This window comes from Conger conger, chromosome 8 (genome assembly GCF_963514075.1).
Source record: "Conger conger chromosome 8, fConCon1.1, whole genome shotgun sequence".
Taxonomy (NCBI): Eukaryota; Metazoa; Chordata; class Actinopteri; order Anguilliformes; family Congridae; genus Conger; species Conger conger.
The window spans coordinates 17111664-17135442 of NC_083767.1; the positions used below are offsets into that span (position 1 = coordinate 17111664).

At 41.1% G+C, this 23779-nt stretch overlaps 1 protein-coding gene across 1 annotated transcript; it reads right to left on the reverse strand.

The window, feature by feature from the left end:
• Positions 1 to 1459: 1459 nt before the first annotated feature.
• LOC133135358 (uncharacterized) lies at positions 1460 to 22760 on the reverse strand. Its single transcript, XM_061252290.1, has 20 exons — positions 22353 to 22760; positions 20503 to 20603; positions 20195 to 20264; positions 19698 to 19828; positions 19466 to 19554; positions 18710 to 18809; positions 18350 to 18393; positions 17365 to 17442; positions 16482 to 16678; positions 15252 to 15316; positions 15064 to 15170; positions 13993 to 14098; positions 12482 to 12581; positions 8354 to 8393; positions 7814 to 7865; positions 7412 to 7526; positions 4638 to 4721; positions 2950 to 3073; positions 2457 to 2547; positions 1460 to 2101 (listed from the first exon to the last, which is right to left on the reverse strand). The coding sequence occupies exons 1-20, from the start codon at positions 22630 to 22632 to the stop codon at positions 2027 to 2029; spliced, it is 2049 nt and encodes a 682-aa protein (XP_061108274.1). The 5' UTR covers positions 22633 to 22760; the 3' UTR covers positions 1460 to 2026.
• Between the last annotated feature and the right edge of the window lie 1019 nt (positions 22761 to 23779).

The following is a 23779-nucleotide window of genomic DNA, read 5'->3' on the forward strand; positions in this document are numbered from 1 at the left end:
ATCTCTTATATTGGAATTTTATTCTTGTCCTGTATCAGCGGGTCATAAAAGAGAGCAAAAAATACTTGAAATATGAAACTGAGAGACATTAGGATTCAAGAAATTCATTTTCCATGGTTGCCAGATTATTTGGGGGTGGACTCATTGGTCAATACATCCCAGTTTGCATATGGGGTTGAACTGCTGGCCGACAATGGGCAGGGCAGCCACGCATCTATGGAAGCATATGCGCTCCAAAATGAAAATCGAAATTGAATTATCATTTGTCATGGATAAAACGGTTACAATATGAAACTGTTACTTCAAGAGTGGTTTTTCATTTTCATTTAAATTATGACATGGCTTTGTCGTAGAGGATGACAAAAACTCAATACAAATAATAAATAATAGCCTATATCAAAGCCAGTACATTTGTCAACTCCTGGTTAGCAGCAGCGTGCTTCTTCACGCCACTTTAATAAATGAATAAACGAGGTTTTCTTCATCTAACCATTCCATTAGGATACAGAAAAGTTTCTTGTAACAACATGGAACAGCAATACGAAGGATACTAAGGACTGATTCTTCCGATGGACTCAAGTCCGACAGTGACACGAGAATGACACCATCTCAACCATTCCTGACAGTAGCCGCGGGTGTGATGCGGACAATGTGCTAATCATCCTCGCTTTCATACCGAGCTTCTTCTGAAGATGCTATCACTGCTCATTTGGCCAGTGTGAACAGCAGGTCAAGTAAACAACTGTCTACCCAGAAGGCGTAAGCTATTCCACATAGAAATTCTTACAGATAAACTGCATGTTTAGGCAACCATGTTTGATGTTTAGAAAACAAATCAAGTTTAGGTTAAGTGAAGACAAAGTGAGCCAAAACAAATACGTATGGGATAATACCCTATGAACGAGTATCAATATGTTAAATAACGTGTTGAATTTCATTCTTCTTTTCAATGATTTTATTTTCTGTCAGAAAATGTATACTGGCACAAGAATACTTTTTATTTAGTATTTAGTATTTGTAATAATAATAATAATAATAATAATAATAATAATAATTTGTTATTTACCTGACGCTTTTTATCGACTTACAGTTCATTAGACTAGGCAGGCGACAATCCCCCCGTGCCGATCTTATCGTGGCTACACCGGGGGCTTGAACCACCAGCCTTCCGGGTCCCAGCCATGTATCTTAGCAACTAGGCTACATGCAGCCCTATTTAATTGTACTGTTGGACATACTAGTGTAGTGGAAAACTTTTTCTTGTTTATTTCAGAATTCAGACTGATGATGAATTGAAGAATAAACCATCAATCAAAATCTCAAACTGATTAATGATAGCTGTGTAATTGAGGCACCATCATGGAATGGGGGGAATGGGTGTAGAGCCCCTCATTAAGACTACTCACCTGTAAACACTGTCATACAAAATGAGATTGTCAGTCAATGGCAGTCAACAACATTTTCTAAATTTCTAAATTTCTTTATTATTTTACAAGAGAAGTGGCAATTTCCCTTTGCTGTATTTAGAAAATCTCTTCTAAATCATACATCCTCTTCACCCTCCTTGGAAGCACAGGATGTTTCTCTTCTATAAAAACGGTTAAATCTTAAATTCTATTCAATGCTATTTGTATTGTGCTTTGTGTTTGTAGAGCGCTTTTTACAGATGGCTGTCACAAAGGCTGTCACTTAAATTCCTGCGCACAATTAAAACAAACACGTGTCAAGTCTTACTTGAACAAGTTAAAATTTAAATCACTCGATTGTAAATACTTACAGGAGATGGACACGGATGCAGTAACAAAGAAGAACTGAAAGTTCTGTAGTGCATACTGAATTTCATTTCAATGACAACGTGCCACTGCATCTGACAGAATTTCAGCCAGAGGTTTGTGATTATAGGAAAAAACAGCAACACAGCCAAGGCCATTTTTTGTGAAAAGGCACAATTGTGAGGACTCTGTCTGGTACTATTATTCAGCAGCTAGTTCACATCGTGACTCTACCGACAGCCATCGCTTCCAGTTCAGTCCACCAGTGACTTTAGATCGGGTAAGCCTTTCACTTTATAGTCCAGCAGCATCTGTCCATATGCCTTGCCCTACAGACACAGAAAAGGGCGTCAATAAAGGGCATCAGATTGCATGCAACATATAAAGCTGCCAAATTTGTGTCCGAGCTCCATATCATTTTACACATAAATATTATGTTATGATCATAATTCGCATTATTAGCTACATTTATTTATGTACTTATGTACTCATTCATTCTGGATGGTATCTTTAATTATGAGGGAGACTACACTAACAATACGAGAACAGAAATGGGTCGACTTGCGGAGTTGCTTTCATCAGCTTTAGTTTTTTTACGAGGAGTTTAAACCTCAACCGGGCCAAGAGTTTCATAGTTCTGCTTGGAGGTGGAGGGGTTAGGGGGCAGAGGTGGGCGGTGCTCACCTGAGGGTCACTGCGAAGAGACGCCACCCCTCCCCCGCCCAGAGAGTTCTTCAGGACGAAGTTCAGGCCGTAGATGCCGGGCAGGTCGTAGCTGAAAGAGCGCCATCAGCAGGTCAGACGGGGGGAGGCAGCATCACGCCCCACGGCTCCGCTGCTTCTGCTCGTAAAACCCGCCCTGCCGGCACCTCGGGGGCCGTAAAAGCAGCCCCTGGCCCCAGGGGCCCTTTACGAGCGGAAGCAGCGGAGCTCTACGTGTGTCTGCCTCTCACGCCCAAAGACCGTCTGACAGCAGGGCAATAAAAGCTGGAGCACGAACTAAGTAAAAATGTATCCAAAACTACAGTTTCAGACAGACGCCAGTCCTTTTGAGTAGTACTTTCATATGCAGTATTTATGTGAAGAGAAATAATCAAACACTTCATTAGCTACACAGTGTAATCAGTCACTGAATATGTTTTAGATTACTGTCAATAATGACACAGTCCTGGCTTACCGGGAGACTGAGGACATGTGGCTGTCAGAATTCTGTATGAGGTGCTGAAAGTACTCCTCCACGACTTTGGCTGTCAGTATTTTCTTCAGGTACGGGTAGTAGAGGGGGTGTCGTGCTACCACACCTGAAAGAGATATTTGTGAGCGAGAGAAATCAAGCAATAACTCATGACAGGCAGTGGTTTTTTGTAATTTCATCACAGCTAAGGGGCGTTCAGTGGAGCAGAGGGTCGTGAACCCCGTAGCTGTGATCAAATTACAATATACTGTCCTGGTCCTGTTACCAAATATGATGATATAGATATTATAGACACAATCCAATTACATTTTTTTTTTTTAATTAAAGGCCCACATACATATTTTGATGTATGACGTATGTTTTTGCATAATTATCCGATGATGTTGCGAAATGTAAACCTCTGAGCCCACGTAATCTGCCTTTTGAGAACCCTGTTCATCTTAGTTAGTTGTTAGTTATTTACCAGTTATTTTGCTCCTTGATCAGTAATGAAATCTCCCCACTTAAGATAGACTTTCACCACTGTCCACGTTAACACAGAGAGCTGACCACAGGAGGGGTAGGGGTAAGGGACTTACAACACTACAACACTGCTCTTTGCGAATATTTTGTGGGCGTTTTAGATATTAAAACTAGGAAGGGAATGCTAATGTATGTAGGCCTTTAACTGTATCATTATGAGAATAATTTACAATAAAAGAGTTCCCTGCTGCTGGGAGATTGCCAGGCGGTTGCTATGTAAAGGTAGTAAACTCTAACATTGTTCTGCCAAACTCGCTAGCTAGTTAGCTTGGAAGTTACCGTGAGTGAGCAAACAAAGTGAGAGTTTATGCCTTTTTGATGTTTATTTGTACATCCCCATTGTGCAAGCACTGAAAAACTGCCCAACATCAGCAGGATCACGTTGCGTGGGTCTACTCATTTATTATTATTTGGAGAAGGCACATTGCTCAGCGTGGCAATTGCTGCTCTGCTTTCTCCAGTCCAAAAGTTTCAGTCACTTGAGAGCTCTCGAACTTCTGCCCGCTTCTCTCACACAAATCTCTCGCAAATCAAGACCTGTAGTTTCTAAATCATGCAGAGTGATATTTGAAACAGAACTGTAACTGCAAGTATCCCAGCTGAAAAAGACTGCTCAAGCTAGGTTTTGAAACAGCTGATAGCTGGTCATTTCAAGGTGGTAAAGCTGGATTTTACACCAGGGATTAGAAGTCATAGTAGTGGTATATCATTATTTAATTTGCATATTGCTATTTACCAACCAGGTTGTGACATTTGTCCTGCCCATGTTATAAAATGATTTATACCGCAGAAGAGAAAACAAATCATTCAAACAGATTATGATTACTTGTATTGCTGCATATCTAATATAATACAGCCAATGACAATTTGGAAAATACACAATATTCTGGGCACGACTGGTGTGCCAAGTTCAGTGAATGGATGCCCTTGTTAGAATTCCTGGGTACTGGGCAGCAGGAAGCAGAATGCATGCAGTGTCCAGGCATAGAACCAGGCAGCCGTGGAACCCAGAAACCAGAATTATTCTATTGAGCTAACTCAGGTACACATTACTCACATTTCTGTCAGGATTTAGAATCATTAACAAATAATATTAGTCCCACTATACTGACTGGACCATGAAACTCTAGCAGAAGAATAAGTCTTACCGATATTGGCAGAGTCACCCTTGTCTCCGCTCCGGGTGTAGGCTAGTTCTTCCAGTCTGTAAGTGTGTGGGCCAATGGGCAAATCTATCAGGGCAGAAACAGACGCATGGATTTGTCAAACAATAGAAAAAGTGACAAGGGTTCTGGTGGAATCCATTTTTTTGTGAATGAGTTACTTTCACCAAAACATTACTTCTGCTGGAATCAATCTTTTGCTACTTTCACCGAAATCAACTGAGATAGCAGCCTCAGCTCCCACTGCATGGAGGCATTGTTTACTTTTGCTTTGTGGAAATCCTTTACTTTTTTCTGTGGCCTTCTATCTCTCCTACCTCGCTACAAAAAAGGAGAAGAATGCATGTTTACAAAACTGCTTTTCAGTGGGCGTCTAGCAGCGGCAGTTCTGGGCTTCTTGTTGGGCGAAACGTGAAACCCTAATTACTGCAAGGAACTGATTTGCTAGTGAAGGATGTGGAGGTTCCATCCGGAGCACTGTTTTGTTCCCATACAGCACCGGGCCAATTCAAAGATGAATAGTAATTCTGTTTTCAGTGACCCAATAGGCTGACACTACATTCAAATACTTTCCAGGGAGTAGATTACCTGTAAACAGACTTTTATATCATCGTTCTGAAAAGGCCAAAAGACCCTCATTTACATAGATTAATGTATGAGGCTGACAACGATACTATAGGCACCAAGGATTTAGGTCAAAGGAAATACTTAATACGTACACCTATAAGCTGGTCCAAGACAGAGAGAATATACACACATCAAGTAAAGCACTGAAAGAACATGCCCTCAGTCCAGTTAATTAGTTTTTAATTACAGTGCAATCACCTGAATAAGACCATCCACTTGAGGCCAAACATTACACACTGGCCACTGAGACCAAAACTGTGATAAAACGGTAATTATGTTTCACTGAAAGAACATCCTTGGTCAGTGCTCTGGTACCCTGTGGCAATAAGACTAAAGAGACTGAAAACTGAATATTGAGGGGAGGACAATACCATGGATATGCAAGGGAAATTGTAAGGGATAATACCCTCTGAACGAGTCAGTTATGAGGAAATAACGGCCCGACAGGGTGGTGCCATTTACCACCCTGAAGGACAGTTATTTCCTCATAATTGACTCGTTCAGAGGGTATTATCTCACTTATACCACGGCTAAATTTCCAAGTATTGTAGCTATCGACAAGTTATTTAAAGTTTAGAAACAAATGTATTAATTGAAACACAATAGTATCGGGAGAAAAAAATAGTCAGTTTCTGATAAAAATCGCTTCGCACATTACAAAATAATAGTCAGCAATTTATAGAAATTTGACACTGCATTCCTTGTATGTATGACTTCAGTGACTGTAACTGAACAAAGCCCTTCCCATTCTGAATGGAAGCATAGAAAGACCTCAATATTCTGTCGAGTTTTACAGCACAGCTGTCAAAATCATTTGGCATGTCTAATTCTTGGAGGCAGTCCCGCAAAACTACATTTGTGTCACTGTTGTTTTATGGAGTGAACTATAGAAAAAAGTTTCTCATTCTCTCTTCACTCACTTGTATGTTGTAAATTATGTTATTATTACTGCCTAAGTTAAAACACTGAGCTAGATTATGCTTGAAACCTCTCCCATCCTTGCAAAAATGTAAAGTGTAACTCAATGCAATGCTGCCTACAATAACATATTTTTGTCACCAGATCGGCTATAACCAGACTACTTGGATGAGTTAGAAAGGCATTGTGCATGGTGTTGCGCACATTGATATTAGTTGGATATTTTAGCTGTGAAAAATTCCTACACCTGTTGGATCTGTTCTCGTTAGCAAGGTTATACAAAATTAATGCACACGTCTCAGCCAATCAGAATGCTGTTCTTGCCCTAAGTTGTCTTTCAGTGCCTTGGTAAAAGTGTGCTTAATATTACAACAGTGAGGGAATAATTCATCAAACTGCAGTATACTCACTCAGGGCAGTGGTTTGAAACAAAGTCTCACTTTTGTATTTTGTACACATTTCTCATTCATTCATGAATGGTGCTGTGCAATATTGCATAAGATTTACACTGTTTTTCAAAAAAAGCAAACTTGGCCAAAACACTGAAAGTGAAAAAACAGCCAATTCAATTCAACACAATTAGTAACATCTAACTTGACCCTAAATGTAGTTACTATAAAAGTAAATAAGGTCTGCACATATTTGATCTCATCCAGCTTAAAGTTAGGCTCATTGGTTCAGAATTCTCTGATTGTGCAAGGGTATTTCCTTGCACAATGAGGCAGCTAGCAGAGTGCATTTTGTGCCAAGCATGTATTTTTTCCCCTGCTATCATAAACTGATGGAGAACATTTCAGCAATGGGATGAGCTTAAGAACACAGCTGGATTACACAACTGAGGAAAGATAGAAAATAGGGGATAACAGATTAAATTTGATAAAACATATCAATGCATGTTAAAGTGCTGCTCATTACACATTACCTTGCTAGGGTCAACAAATGAAACAGGCAATGACAACTCCTCTGTTGACCATGACTGTCTAGAATAATGAATTTGGTCAAATTCTGCCCCCTGTCAGTAAAGAAGAGGAATTACAACTGGAAGACTTCTATGTAAAATTTGCCTCCTCCGCTACCAAGCTCAAATCCTCCAATGGCAGATTAGGGGAAGGGCCAACCTGGTACCAGGTAGTAGGAGATAGGTAGAGAGATAGGACAAGTAAAGCACAAAAAAACCCAATATGTACATCATAGAAAAAGCTCAAACATAGCACCTGGAGGCGCGATGCACTCTTCCTCTTGGCTGTCGGGGGTAACTTGGCCTTCACGTAGGAACAGACCCGTCTCTTCATACGTCTCTACAAACTCTCCATTGAGATGAATATCTACCTGAAATACATAGTTGATCGTAATAGATACACACAAATCAATCAATCCATCAGTGAAGGCTGAACACTTAATTTAAGTACCTTGAGTAAGGCACTTACCCTGAATTGCCTCAGTATTCATATATCCAGCTGTATAAATGGGTACCGTTTATAAAAATGCTAAAAAGTTGTGCAAGCCAGATAAAAGGCAGTAATGTAATGTCTCAATTGTAAAATAGTTATTGTATAATAATTGTAAAAAGTGTGCCGGATGAACAATGCATACTACAAAATGCACAATGACTATACCTTCATCTCCATTTTAGGATAGAGGAAAAAGAACGGTTTCAGCACAGGGGACCTATGAGAGGTAGAAAAGAGTTATTAAATATAGGTTCAGAAAGAAATGAATGCAAACAATTGTATATAAGTTGTTTCACGATAATGTATATAAATACATTTTGATTTGGTGCTATTCTTCCAATGACACAGGCCTTGAAATAACACTAGCATTTCCCCTGACCAGTTTTGAATAACCACACATTAAAATGCTTCTAGTGAATAGATGTTTTTAAGTTTTGTAAAGCTTCTTCCCATTTTCTCCCAACTTTGGAACGGGCAGTTGTATTTATCAGCACTCAATGCTGCAACATCCGCTATAGATAAGGGAGACCGCAGACAAGCCCTTCCCTGGGTGATGCAGGAGCAAAGCTCTCACTCAAAACCAGACTTTAGGGCCCATCCATGCACTAGTCTCGAGCAGTGCCTTCAACAGGATGAGCCACCCAGCAGCTCTATACATTTCGTTTTCTGAAAGGAAATGAGCTGCAGTATGGCAAGTGAACTTACACTCTTGGCCGACCCCCCACTATTCCTGTAAGTCCAGGGGCTGTAGCAAAGAAAACAAATACCAATTATTCACAAATACCTCTAATTAAACATCAATCTAGTTGCTCTTTTGGATATACAGTGAGCTCCATAATGTTTGGGACCAATTCATGTTATGGAAATAAAAGTAATCATGTTGAATACTTTGCATGCAATGACTGCTTCAAGTCTGTGACTCCTAGACATAACTGGATGCTAGAATAGTATCTTCTCTAGTATCTTCTCCTGCTTGTTTTGGGGGTTCTAGTTTCCTTGATATTTCTCTTCAGCATATGAAATGCATGTTCAATTGGATTAAATTGGATTCATGGATTTGGTGAATGACCTGGCTAATCAATAATCTTTCCACTTTTGGCTTTGAAAAACTTGTTTGTTGTTTTAGCAGTTTGTTTGGGATTATTGTCCTGCTGTAGGATGAAATGCTAAGTTTGGCGGCATTTGATATACAGTGCATCCAGAAAGTATTCACAGCGCTTCACTTTTCCCACATTTTGAAAAAGTTGAAAGAAGTTGAAATTTTTGCAAATTTATTCAAAATAAAAAACTACATAAGTACATAAGTATTCACAGCCTTTGCTCAATACTTTGGTGATGCACCTTTGGCAGCAATTACAGCCTGAAGTCTTTTTGAATATGATGCCACAAGCTTGGCACACCTATCTTTGGGCAGTTTCGCCCATTCCACTTTGCAGCACCTCTCAAGCTCCATCAGGTTGGATGGAGAGCGTCGGTGCACAGCCATTTTCAGATCTCTCCAGAGATGTTCAATCGGATTCAAGTCTGGGCTCTGGCTGGGCCACTCAAGGACATTCACAGAGTTGTCCTGAAGCCACTCCTTTGATATCTTGGCTGTGTGCTTAGGGTCGTTGTCCTGCTGAAAGATGAACCGTCGCCCCAGTCTGAGGTCAAGAGCGCTCTGGAGCAGGTTTTCATCCAGGATGTCTCTCTACATTGCTGCGTTTATCTTTCCCTCATTCCTGACTAGTCTCCCAGTTCCTGCCGCTGAAAAAGATCCCCTCAGCATGATGCTGCCACCACCATGCTTCACTGTAGGGATGGTATTGGCCAGGTGATGAGCGGTGCCTGGCTTCCTCCAAACATGACGCCTGGCCTTCACGCCAAAGAGTTCAATCTTTGTCTCATCAGACCAGAGAATTTTGTTTATCATTGTCTGAGAGTCCTTCAGGTGCCTTTTGGCAAACTCCAGGCGGGCTGCCATGTGCCTTTTACTAAGGAGTGGCTTCCGTCTGGCCACTTGGTGGATTGCTGCAGAGATGGTTGTCCTTCTGGAAAGTTCTCCTCTCTCCACAGAGGAATGCTGGAGCTCTGACAGAGTGACCTTCGGGTTCTTGGTCACCTCCCTGACTAAGGCCCTTCTCCCCCGATTGCTCAGTTTAGACGGGCGGCCAGCTCTAGGAAGAGTGCTGGTGGTTCTGAACTTCTTCCATTTACGGATGATGGAGGCCACTGTGCTCATTGGGACCTTCAAAGCAGCAGAAATCTTTCTGTACCCTTCCCCAGATTTGTGCCTCGAGACAATCCTGTCTCGGAGGTCTACAGACAATTCTTTTGACTTCATGCTTGGTTTGTGCTCCAACATGCACTGTCAACTGTGGGACCTTATATAGACAGGTGTGTGCCTTTCCAAATCATGTCCAATCAACTGAATTTACCACAGGTGGACTCCAATTAAGCTGTAGAAACATCTCAAGGTTGATCAGTGGAAACAGGATGCACCTGAGCTCAATTTTGAGCTTCATGGCAAAGGCTGTGAATACTTATGTACATGTGATTTCTTAGTTTTTTATTTTTAATAAATTTGCCAAAATCTCAAAAAAACTTTTTTCACTTTGTCATTATGGGGTATTGTGTGTAGAATTTGGAGGGAAAAAAAGAATTTAATCAATTTTGGAATAAGACTGTAACATAACAAAATGTGGAAAAAGTGAAGCGCTGTGAATACTTTCCGGATGCACTGTATACAATAAGATGCTCCTGTCTTCAGAACTGGGTCAGAATGGGGGGGGGGGGGGGGGGGGGTTTCAAGCAGTTCCTTTTTGCCTATTGCCATCACTCTGAATCTTCATCTCATCTGTCCACAAGACCTTTATCCAGGAGGCTGCAGGTTGTTTTAGATAGTTCTTAGCAAACTGTAACCTGACCATCCTGTTTTTGGAACTAACTAGTGAGTTGCATCTTACAGTGAAGTCACTGTAGTTCTGTTTGTGAAGTCCTCTGTAGTGACTAACACATCCACATCTGCCTTCTGAAGTATGTGTCTGATCTATCAGAGAGGTATTTGGGGTTTTGTCTTAATTAAGATGGCAATTCTTTAGTCATCAACTGTCTCTTTCTCCTTCCTACCAGTGCTCTCGTGTCTTAATAATCTTTTAAACAGTTGATTTTTATGTAAGCCTGAGGTTTGGCCTATGTCACCAACTGTTTTATTTTCTTCTTATTTCCTCAAAATTAGCCTTGTAATGCCTTCATTGGCTCTCACTGTTGACAAATGCCCATGACACACTGCAAAGGCAACCAAGTTTGATTACTTACTGTATGTAAAATAAACAAAATCTCCAAGCAAAAATCTACAGGATTACAGATGTAAGAAAAAGACAGCAATAAAATATGATGGGGTCATCATGATAGGAATATAGAAGCCTGGTGAGTCTATTTGTTTATCATACATATCGTCTGATTAAGCTCTTCTTCTAGCTCTTCTGTCCCTTTGGGAATAACTCTGCAGCTGTGAGTCGAGTGAGCTGACCTTTTATTGCCCCCTGACAAAACCACAAATATCTTGCAATTTCAGTTTGTTGGCAAAAGCGTTTCAAAAAGTTTCAGATCAGAAGACTTTGTCTTTAAAAATCAACAGATATATTATCATATTAATATGACGAACGCTGTCATATTATCTTGATGAACTTGATGTGTTGATAATCTCAGACTGAAGAAAACCTTTTTGGCTTTGAATGTTCTAAATTCAGCTACAATGCCAGCATGGAGCACAAAATTCTGCAATTGTATTGTAGTTTCTTGAATCCCACAAATCTACTGATTAAGAAGTACAATGACCCAGGGGATTTACTAAGATCACCCAAATTATTTAAGGGATAAAATTAACCGAAATAAATTGAATCAGGCAATATTATTGCCAGAGCATTTCTGTGCAATCAGCATAAACATGCAGCGCAAAATGTTTCCAAGGGAAAAAATTAATTAAAATGAATTGTTTTTAAAATGTGGGGCTTTCCTTTCTAGGCCACCCCTGTAGTTAAATCCCAGGCCTAATTAAATGGAATCAAAGCCATTTCAGACTGCTCAATGCATCTACACCACACAACACAAACACAAACACGGCTGCATTCAACCACAAGGATAAATGTTTGGATTAAACGTCTGTCAGCTTATCAGAGGTCCAGTGCAATGCAGAGGACAGTTCACAAAGATAGACCTTTGCCGCTACATTTACTTTTTCATACAGCCTGCAAAGACACAATGTTCATTGAAAAACTGAAAACAAATAAGAGGTGTCACTAGAGTAGTGAGACAACACGACATCTGCAATACACACAGCAAGTGCAATTTACCAAATCTTGTAAATAAAAAAACAGACTGTCAAATACTGCTCAGTACAGAGGTCATAGACCATTCAGCTGAGAGCTTACTGTCTGTGACCGAGGCATGAACTCAACATTGCACAAAAACTAAATATCCCAGACGTTGACCTTTCCTTTAAGAGCAAAACAATTCCCTTAAACAGAGGCCACAGGGAGAGATTGAAATATGAAAAGCAGTTCATTTAAGGGCGTAATGGAGTCAATACTGGGGCGTCAAGCTGAATCATCAAAAATGATGAATCACTGAATTTGAGAAGAAAAAACGATTGTGTATGTTTCAACATATCAACCATGATAATAATAAAATACTGAATGAAAGATATGAACTATTTATCTCACAATATCAAAGAGTGTTTCATTGATCTTACTTATACCGCCTCCCATGTGTATCAGCTGCATAGCAATACAATGTCACCATTATACACACGATAAAAACACACAGGTAAAAAGGCCCACTACATTGACTTACCCATGCCTGTGCCCGCAGAAGCGACTTCTCTGGAGAAAAACTCCAAGGCTTTCTTCATCTTGTGTTGCAAAGCCATCCATAGAACTGCCTCACGTGGCCCCTAAGAGAATACGATGGGGGGAAAGAAGGACTTTTAAAGCTTATTTCTTTCCTATTCCACTCAGTTTGCTGACAATATTCAGATCAAAATTATACAAAAGCAATCTACAACAAATATTATGAAACTAAAACATGTTGTCAATTGATAGAAAATGAAGGATACAGACAGACAGACAGACAGACAGGAGAATGCTACACTGACACAATTCATTTATAGATGATGGGAAATTAAAGCTAAAACTAAGGTCCCTAATGGCTGAGACATTAACATGCGCACGATGAACACGTCACACAGGCTATGTCATTAGCAGTCAATGACTAGGTGTCTTCAGTTGGGTGAGTGGGGGTGGGACCACAACTGCCTGCAAGCCATTGCAGTCGCCAGCTGTAGTGGGTGCAGGTGACACAACTTCACCGGCATAATCAGGGATTCCAAATGAGAGAAAAGAAGTGGTTAGGAACAACTGCACTCCGCCATCTTGGCTCCATTATAACGCATATGGGTTGACATGTATCTTTTCAAATACTGAAGAAGAAGTTTGGAATGCTGCCTGTCAATCCACTTTGAGTAAATAATCACCATTTACATTACATTCTAATCTTTTCAAACGTTACATTTCAGTGTGCACTAGTTGCCCTCAACAACCTAATGGCTGTTCAAGTTGTTTCTAATTACCCGGACCCCCAAGCAAAAGGAGAATGCAATGTATCATACGTGCTCTGCATACACTTCTCAGGGAACAGATTTAGGACGTGTGAAACTGTTTGTTTTCTTGACCTACATTCGAAGAGGGTCATGGGTGTTCCAAGACTCTTTGTGTGAAGGTAGTGACCACGCTGACTCAGAACATGCACTGAATAGATGCGAATTCAGAGTGAAATAATGACCATAAAAATCCTGTTAATCTAATCCCCTCAAGAGTGGCATGCAAATGACCATCACGCTTTGTCATCCCCCAGCACCATCTATACACAGACTAAACCCAAGGCATTATCACGACAGAGTCTATCCTTTTAGTTAACATTACATAATCAGCAATGTAGGTTAGCAGTTGTTTCCCAGAAATAAATATCCATCAGCTTGGCTGGTCCCACGAGTATTGACGGGCCTTCACTATCCAATCCAGTTTTAGGAAAAATACTACACCCCAAATCTCCTCATCACTTTTGAAATCAGTGTCAGGCCTAATCTGTTACATTATGATTTTTAAATATTGGTTAACAATTCTTAGAAAGTGCACATTCACATTCGCCCTTACTTTTGATGAAATATTGAACAATGTTTTTTTATCAGTTTGAAAAGGATAACCTACAATAAGTTTTACAAAATTTTGAATGCAAACTTAGCCCTTCCTTTTATGGTATATTGTGTTCAGCAAAACCTGTAAAAGTAAATAACAAGAGAGACGTACAGTGTTTTTTCTGGCATGAGGTCCATAGGTGTCCTCAGCACCCAGAACCTGGACGTTGACAGCACTGTAGTCCTCCAGGCCAAGCTTCTGGAAGATTTTCTGTGTCCTAAGAGCACAGAGAAACAGGAGTAGCACAAGAAAGCCTCAGTGAATAGTGAAACTGTAACCAATGCTGCCCTGATTTGGGGCAAACAGGCCTTAAATAGGGAGCCCCAGTGGTGATGGAGCTAGTGAAGGCACCAAGATTTGGTGCAAAGCCGGCTGCTCCATCTTCGATTCAAATGAGCATCCTCCACCACCACCCCTGCTATCACCTGTTGTTTGGATCTGCTTCTAGATACTGGTTCTGGTACTCCCCTGTTGAGTAGGGGAGATGTATGTTGCTCCCTGTAGATAGGGTGGTGGATGGTATTGTTGTCCAAAGTGCTGTACAACTGATGCTTCTCATTCACCCACAGACAATCACACACCAACGGTGATTGGCTGCCATGCACAACACAACAATGTGCTCATCAGGAGCAATTGGGGGTTAGGTGTCTTGCTCAGGGACACTTCTCAGGGAATGTACTGGTAGTGTTGTTCCCCGCAACGGGTGAAATAGCACTCTCTTCCAAGTGTGTCACCTAGCCTAGTTACACAAGGTGGTGGGGGAAAAAGCAATGACTGGCTTCACTAGCATGGGAGGAGGCTAGTGCTAGTCTTCACCATTTTAGGGTTGCGGGGCATGTCTAGACGGATGTATACATCAGGTTAATGATAAGAGTGGAAATATTCTGGTCGACATCCAGTCTGGAGGAAACAGAGCCTGTGTGCTGGAAGCCTACCCTACATTCAAACCCCCCATTTACATTTACATTTTAGTCATTTGGCAGACCCCCCATGTGTAGTATATCAACTAAACCTCACTCCCAGGTGATATCAGCAATGCATTTTATTTTCATATTTTCACAAAAGTGTATTCTGGGCCCCATATAATGTTACTGCTTCCATCACACCGAGCACTGGGTGGTTTCCAGGACCATCTGGGGTAACGGAACAGACCACAACCCTTGTTGCTACAAGGCCGCTCACCTCTTAATGATGCTCTCCGCTGTTCGTCTGGCCTTCTCTGCGGCTCTCGGACCTCCCACAGGGCACACAGCGGTGGCCCTGAACCCATCCATGTATGTGGCACAGACCTAGGGGAACATCAAAACTATCAGTCACTGAAGCGCTCTCAAATAGCTTACAGATTGTGAAGGGGGGTGGGGGGGTGTCACCTTGTAGTCACCAGACGGTGGTGTCCCTCTAGCACCCTTCACCTTCACTGCTCCGCCATCCACGCCTTTCAGGACACATAAACAAGTAAGTAAGCAAGTACATGAATACATCTTTCAGATAATCCTACTACCAAGCCTATCATTACATTACATTTTCTTAGCAGATGCTTTTATCGAAAGCGACTTACAGTTGATTAGACTAAGAAGGGGACAATCCCTCATGAAACTATGAGGGGTTAAGGGTCTTGCTCAAGGGCCCAACAGCTGTGCGGATCTTATTGTGGGATTGAAGTGCCAGGCTTGCGGGTCCCAGTCATGTACCTTAAGCACTATGCTACAGGCTGCCCCACACAAGGCCTATCGCAAGTTTATTGGCACAACCAGGTCACTGGAGGCGCCAAGCCCTGGAGAATGTGAGGGAAATTAGGTCACCGGGGCATTAGGATGGTGTACTTTTCAAATAAAAGGTTTTGCATTTTGTAAAAGCCCGCCATTCACCACCTGCCCTGAATGTGCTAATGGTAACAAGAACACTAGAGAAACAGATTAATTCTTCATACAGTGGTTGAAGAACATCGGCAGCTAGCTGACTGGGAAATGCACGGACACCAAGTTCAGGGTCAGGGCTCAGTGCAGGAAAAGTTGAAGAAACATGTCTGTTTGAGTTCACCAGCAAGGCAGGGTTCAGTTCACAGTCAGGAGGGATCCATCTGTCTCCTCTCATGTCTTGGCACAATTCACCAAATGTGAAATAAGGTCATGACTAACAGTCAGTTCAGGCCTTTTCAGTAACATTAGCCAAGCGTTTGCAGGCTCTAAACTTTGATTATGTATTTATAGCAGTACAAAAAACAGCCAAAATGTTTCAGTGAATTTTGGTATAACAAAAACCATTAAGCATGAAAAATAAGTTTTAAAAAAAGGACAGTAATAAATAAAATTAAGTAAAAAAAAATATATATTGATTCAAAAGTAAACAGTGACAACTTCATGCTTATTCTCACTTTTGAAATAACATGGAGGCATTCAAAGTCCTGAGGAACACACTTTTTAAAAAGGGTCCGTAATTATCACTGTGGGAGTTGCGGACCACTCTATATCTTTATATTAATAGACCCCAGGGACCAGCACCCCAACCCACTAATTGAGGAAGGGCTACTTGTGGCACCAGCATAATTTTCACTGTAAGCCATCCAGAGAGAATGGGCATTACCCAAAGGACGAGGATACCTGGGACTTCGGTGATGGTGACCTGAGAGAAATCACAGGTGACATCGGGCAGGAGGTACTTCTGAGGGTCCCCGATCTCGTACACCAGCTGCTCCGCCACCGTGCCGAAGGACACCAGGCCTCCCGTCTTTGGAGGCTTGGAGAGGGCGAACGTGCCGTCGGCGGAGCATTCCACCACGGGGAAGCCCATGTTATCCCTGGGCCCGTGCGGGGAGGGAACACCAGTTACACTGATCTATGGGAACAAAGCCACCTACGACCGCACATCTGTGAAGGCCACTCATGATGTGACACGGTAACGACACAGCTCCACTGCAGCCAGCGGCTAAATAGCTAGCTAGCGAAATGAGCTGGTTACAACTGAACCAGAGCATTGTTGATTAATCTAATGAATGAAAACATCATAGCTGTCAACATCCAATGTAACGTGAGCTAGCAGTAGGCTGTCAGATTTATTGATGGTCATGGCTGATGTCCGATGGCTGCAGTGGAGCTGGTAGAATGTGAAAATAATGGCTGATGGCGATGGCTGATGTTGACGGCTGCAGTGGAGCCGTGCCATAAGCGCTCTGTACCCACAATCCACAGCTCCCAGGGAACAAACACTCCATGAAATGGGCTAGTAATGAGATTGAGGTATGAGCTCCATTGTGGGCGAGGCAGCAACACAGCGTCGTACGAACCAATCCAAGCCTTTACTAACTCGTATGGGCCAATCCGAGCCTTTGTACTACACAGAAAAACGACTGGTTTGAAACAATGAGGCACCGATAACATGAACCAATTTTGGGCTGGTGATGCCTCACTCTTTCATCGCTAGACAGGGCTACCTACTCTGTGACGAAATATCCACAAGGGGGCAGCCTGAAGGGCGCAGTCTCACCAGTCTGGAACCTTGTGCCAGTCCGTGAATATCCCTCCGGTACACTGAGCGCCACACTCGATCAGGTGACCTGCAAGGCTGAGAGCCACAGAGCTTGTGAGACCATCCTGCATCACCACAGAGATAGCACAGTCCAACATACAATGTTCAGTATATCTACAGCACATTATAACAGAATGATGAAATCATTTCAAATCCATTATTGGGTTGGGGGTGGGGTGGCTATATTCCTGGTATATACATACATAAGCACATTCATATCAATTTTAGTTTAGTGACTGTGAATTCCCAGAAAACATCTGAAATTCACAGAAGTTCTTTGCAAATCATGAGAAATGTCTGCCTATGACACTCAAGGTCTGCTTGCACTGGTGTTATTAAATTTGGTTCCTGCGAAATACCTGGTGTTAATTGCTAGTATTCTTATAAGTGGAGAATTGCACACTAGTGAATGAAAACAGCTTACAATTCTTTTCAGAGAAGATCAATAAACATGTGATAATGGTGTGTTCTCAGAATGCCAAAAAAATCATAATAGATCTAAATTGAGCATTATTTTTATAACCAGTAATGGTGCAGCTCAATTATAATTATTGCCACTGGGCTAATGCTGAGATGTTTTTACAATACCTATTCTAATTTTTTTCCTTGCAAACCTCTATTTACCCTATCACATTTATTACATTTATTAATTCCAGTTTGTTAATTTTAAAAGTCATTAGCAGTTGAACCCTGGTTTTTATCTTCTGTTCCTGTTGAGGTAAACATTTCACATGAACCCCAGAAATACATAATATCTGAAAATAAACATTTTTCAAGGCACTACGAATTATTTGCTTAATACAATTATGAATGTTTGCATTGTCTGCTGGTTTTCAAGACAGATATTGAACCCAATGAACTCAACCTCACCATTTGTGAACTTAAATCTACCCCAAAATTGTTTTGGTGCCCCTGCATCTGAGGACAAGGAGGCAGTGTTTACCTTCCGGCAGCCAGCAAGTCATAGCTGTTCTGTTTCCACCCGAACTGCCAAAAAAATGTATCAGAGGCATTAAAATCCAAAAGTGGCTGCTTAATGGGACATTATCTCTTTGGCATTTCTGAGTTGTTAGCTTAAGAAGTAACGATAGCTTGGGGGGTCAGAAATTAATCAGAGGTTCAAAAAAAGGATGATGACAATATCTGCAATGTCTTTAAGATGTATATAATCAACAATTCTAAACAAAAACACGCTGCTGTTATTTAAATGAAAACAGTTGAGGGCTTTTTCAGGTTATCATCCACTGCAGTGCTTATATGGCAGTCATGGTTTTGAGTACGTTAGCATGATGAAATGCCGCACCGAATGCATGAGAGGGCCCAGCGCTACCGCACTGTCCACACAGCGGCCGGTCACGACTATGTCTGCACCCAGGTCCAAACACCTCTTGATGGGTAAGGCACTGAAAAAGACCGGTATGCAGTTAACTCCTCGCCTTGTTCTGCTATGTTAAAGACCATCAGTACAGCGACACATTACATAAACATAATTTATTTGTGCATAATAATTTAACAATATATAAAAAAACAAAACAATTTTATATAAATATATAAAACAAGAACTCATGTTTGACAATGAATATCCGCACAGATGGGGCGTGTTTAACTCTGTGCTGTTTCTGAAGGCACAACCTGACTTAAAAAGCTGCTATACATTTCTTTACTCTTTTTTTCCTTTCCACACCAAATGAATAGCTTGTCTGGGTGCTACCCGTATTACAATTGGGTGGGGCTTCTTATTACAGGTATCACCTTTATACATTCTGATAAGCAAGTTCAAGATGGACACTAGAATCTTAATGTGAAGCATATATGTATTTTTGAAAAGGAATTAATTGTATTGCGAGCACACAATGTGATGTGTCAAGATTTTCAGCTGGAAGGGTGCTAACTATAGCCCCTCAACAGCTCGACAAATGCTAATGCTTGTGGTCGTTTGGGCAGTCAAAATGAAATGGTCTGACTAGCAGCTAAGATACCGCAATTAAGAGTTTAATCTTAAATTCTTCTGCAGCTAATGGCAAGGTAGAAAATCTTTAAGAGCACTGTACAGACTTACCCAAGATATGCATTCATGCTGTGAATACCTTTGGGAAGTGGTTTTGTACTTCCATCATCTGCCATCCTAAGATCTGTCAATGTGTCCTTCTGCAAAGCAAAATAAATGGAAGGTTTTAACATGCACCAATATCAACAGATTTAAAACAGACAATGTATTGTCTCTTGGCTCAAAATCGTTTGGAAAAAGCAGTGATCGATCCTAACTTAATATTGGCGAGAAGTTTCTTTACCTGCGGCATAAGGTCGTCCCCCGTTACCACGGCGATTTTAAGGTCGAGGTCAGCTTTGCGCACCACTTCCTGCAGGGCCGCTGCGCACGCCAGGGGGTTCACGCCCCCCGCATTGCTGATCACACGGATCCCTGTAAGGAGACAAGTATAGGTGCAGTCACATGACCAAAGGTCAAAGCACAACACTGAATATATACAGCACCTGACTTTTTGTATCTGCTATAAATCAACCAGGATTAAACCAGTGTGCATGCTCAGCAAATCCAACCATTTTCCCACATCACTGTCAGTCAACATGTATTTATTAATAGGTTTATTAAATGCATGTAGTTAATTTAGCTTCAGAGCTGATCGTTTCCCACCAAGCGGCTATTGCTTTAAATGGAGCTTTAAATGGTTTTTCAACAACCTCTAGTGGTTTCTTAGGAGAAATGCAGCAGATTGAGGGTTGTCCTCCCTTAAGTGCCTGTACTGGACTTGAATCTCCATTATCTTACCTTTTGTATGAATGTCCTTGATGAATGGAGACATGGCAGCTTGCACAAAATCAGGAGCGTATCCCATGTTCTTTAAGAGGAAACGGTTACGAAAAATAAATGTAGATTTCTCAGTGATTTCAAAGGGATACACTGTACTTTCATACACTTGATTTTGGCAGTTGTGGCTACTAGCATGATTTCAGCAAAATTCTCCAACTAGTGTTTTTTGTTTGCTTTTATGCATGATAGAAAAATATAATTACCATGTATATGTATCCATTTATCCATTCATTAGCTTTCAAAAGAAAATGAAATGTGTCACTTACTGGAACCTTGGCTTTGGCAGCAGTGAGCAAGGACATGGTAATTTCAGAGAGGTAATCGAAAACCAAGAAGTCCAGCTTGCCTCCATAGATTAGTTGTGGTACTGTGATGTAAAGAAGAAATATTTTCACATTGGCGTCTCATAACCACAAACATACATCTTGGTGAATTATACTACAGCTACCTAGCCAATTTTAGCCAGAGTGACAGATTAGCCTAACCCTCATGCGGTTTCCCCGTTTAAAATTTCTACTAAAAGAAAAGTGATACTGGAAATATCCCCCCCCCCTTAAAGTTTATGGATGGTGACACATGTATTGATTATTTTGGTTCTGTACTCTAGCACTAGAGTTTGAAAGGAAATAACAAAGGATGGCAAATTAAGTTGAAGTGCAGACTGACAGCTTTCATTTAAGGGTATTTTCATCCATATCGGATGTACCTTTTAGAAATTATAGAATCTTTTGTACATAGTCCCCCCCATTTTCACGCACAAAAAATATAGGACAGACCTTTCTGTTCTTCAGGGATATCAGTGGTTTCATCTTGTAATGCAACCACTGTCCTGCTGGTGTTGTCATCTACGTATTGTAGACTTTGACACATCTACTCCTGCATCGAGGATAGTGCTTTTGATCTGTTGAGAGCAGACAGTCTGCACTTCCACCTCATTGTCATTGTATCTTTCCAAACTCAAAGTGCTAGAGTACAGAACCAAAATGACAAAAGATGTGTCACTGTCCAGTGAATTAGGGTGGTCACTGTACATGTACATATATACTCACACCTATGCACAAATATTCTTGTTGCCTTTCTATTAATCATATTTGCAGCATATTTCATGGATTGGACACACAGCCCTCTCCACGATGTTATAGACATATTGCTAAAAGAAAATGTCCCAAGCCTAGTGACTCAACTCGACCCCCATATGCACAACACCCACCCCCTTACTCCTGATCCATAAGGATTCCCTCAACATATCTATTTTCAATCATAAATCACATCTTAGTTACTCTGTGGACAAGCACACACACTGACACAAATTCACACACAGACGAATGCAAGCACACACACACACAACTTCACATACAGACACATGCAGGCACACACACACATGTTTGGGACAAGATACATTTTGCCTTGCATCACAGTCTGTGGATCATTTCCATAATCCAGCCATATGATCAGAAGACTATGAGAGGACACAAAAACACAGTCCACATGCAGCAAGTAAGACACATACTGAAATTCTGTGCATCATGTGGTGTGTAGACTGGCATGCACACACAGATGCACACACAGTGTTCTGTTTTATCCAGAGCAGCATCTAGTTATGTCCAGTGTCATTTCAGAATTATTTTAGATTTGACATTTAGCATTTTTGAGATTTATTTCATAGTGAGTGATAAAAACTGTAACATTTGGTTCTTGTTTTGTTTCAGCTCAAAACAATAAACATCAATGAACATGAACATTATCGTAGATTTCTTCCAGGAATTACAACCTTTTCACAAAAACGAATGCCACTATAATTGTTCAATGTGATCTAGCAGAGTATTAGCAGGCATTAAGCATCTTATTTATCTATATTGTTTGGGAATGACATAAAGACACAACTTTTATTTACGTATTGCTTTAAAATCATGGGTCCCGGGTAAATCTGACCCAGCGAACAGCACCACCGGGTGCAAAAAGTACACAAGGGTTAAGAGAATGATATATTGATAGCAATGTAGCTTGCTCGCAAGTCCATTCAATTCCATCCACTAGGTCGCTACCTAGATAATGTTAATGAGCATTTATAAACTTTTCTTGTGTCATGACTGACGAGGAAAGCAATGTTAGCTACCAGAGGTTGCAGTGTCTCCCCAGAAACCCGATGCACATCCAATCCTAACAGTGGTCTTGGCAGATGAGTAACATTTCCTGCTTTCATGTCGATATGTCTTCAATTGCATGTAATTTCTGCAGGTCTTCTGAGCGTATGTTGATAAATCATTGATATTACCACTGTCTGAATTCATAAATGTATTACTGCACGTAAACTTAAAAGACGAAAGGGAATGATATCCATTCGACGTAATCCACCCTGGTCCTTGGACGGTACGACGTAAAACTGTCTTAAACATGATCTAACTTAGCTAACGTTATATTTCATCCGAAGTAAGTTTAACCCCAATGTAAATGTTCAAGGTACAGATTCTGTGCTACAAGAAACAATAACCGTGCTGTCAAAATAGCAGTTCAATGGTTCCTGGTTGTTGGTGTTTGCTGTACTGCAACACACACAAGGGGGCACTGCGCACAAGCAATACATAAGTACAGTCCCAGTTGTAGAAAACCATCAGACAGCCTAAAAATATTCATCTTAACACTCAAACAAGAAATTATTACCAAGCATTTGGTATACAAAAAAAAAATATCTAAAAAAACCTCAAATATCTCAAAAGGCCATTCAGTCCAGTTCTAGCCTGAAACAATGGGAAAACAATGTCTGATTCAAAAAAGTTGTATGATTTTGTATGCTCTTAATGTCAACTATAGGCTATGTTTCTGTGGATCAAGCTGAGAGTCAGTACTCTGAGGGTTACATTACATTAATGGCATGTGGCAGTTGATTAGACTAAGCAGGAGACAATCCTCCCCTGGAGCAATGCAGGCAATGCAGGCAATATAAAGGCTGTGCATTTTATTGTGACTACACCGGGGATTGAACCACCGGCCTTGCGGGTCCCAGTCATGCACCTTAACCACTACGCTACAGGCCACCCTCTTACACTGACAAGCATGTGCAGTTGCATCTAGTGGCTTTATAGAGTAAATCAAATAATTGCTGTTTGCCTTCTTTTTTGCCCCGGGTGGAAAGTATACAGCAAAAGATGGGGGTGAATATGGCTACGATAATGGCATCTGGGCAGCATGGCACAGCTGCTGGTATTCCTGGAAAGAGACCTTCATGAAGATTATTCCCATTAACAGGATGACCATTATTGTAAAACTGTTTGGAGGTCTAAAGGACAAGCCTACACTCAGTGATCACTTTATTAGGTAGACCTGTACACCAGCTTGTTAATGCAAATATTTAATCAGCCAATCCTGTGGCAGAAACTAAATGCGTAAAAGCATGCTGATGTGGTCAAGAGGTTCAGCTGTGATATGATCAAGAGGTTGGGACCAAATTTCAGAACAGGGAAGAAAAGTGTGTTTGACTGTGGAATGATTATTGGTGCCAGACAGGGTGGTTTGAGTATCTCAGAAACTCCTGAGATCCCCTGG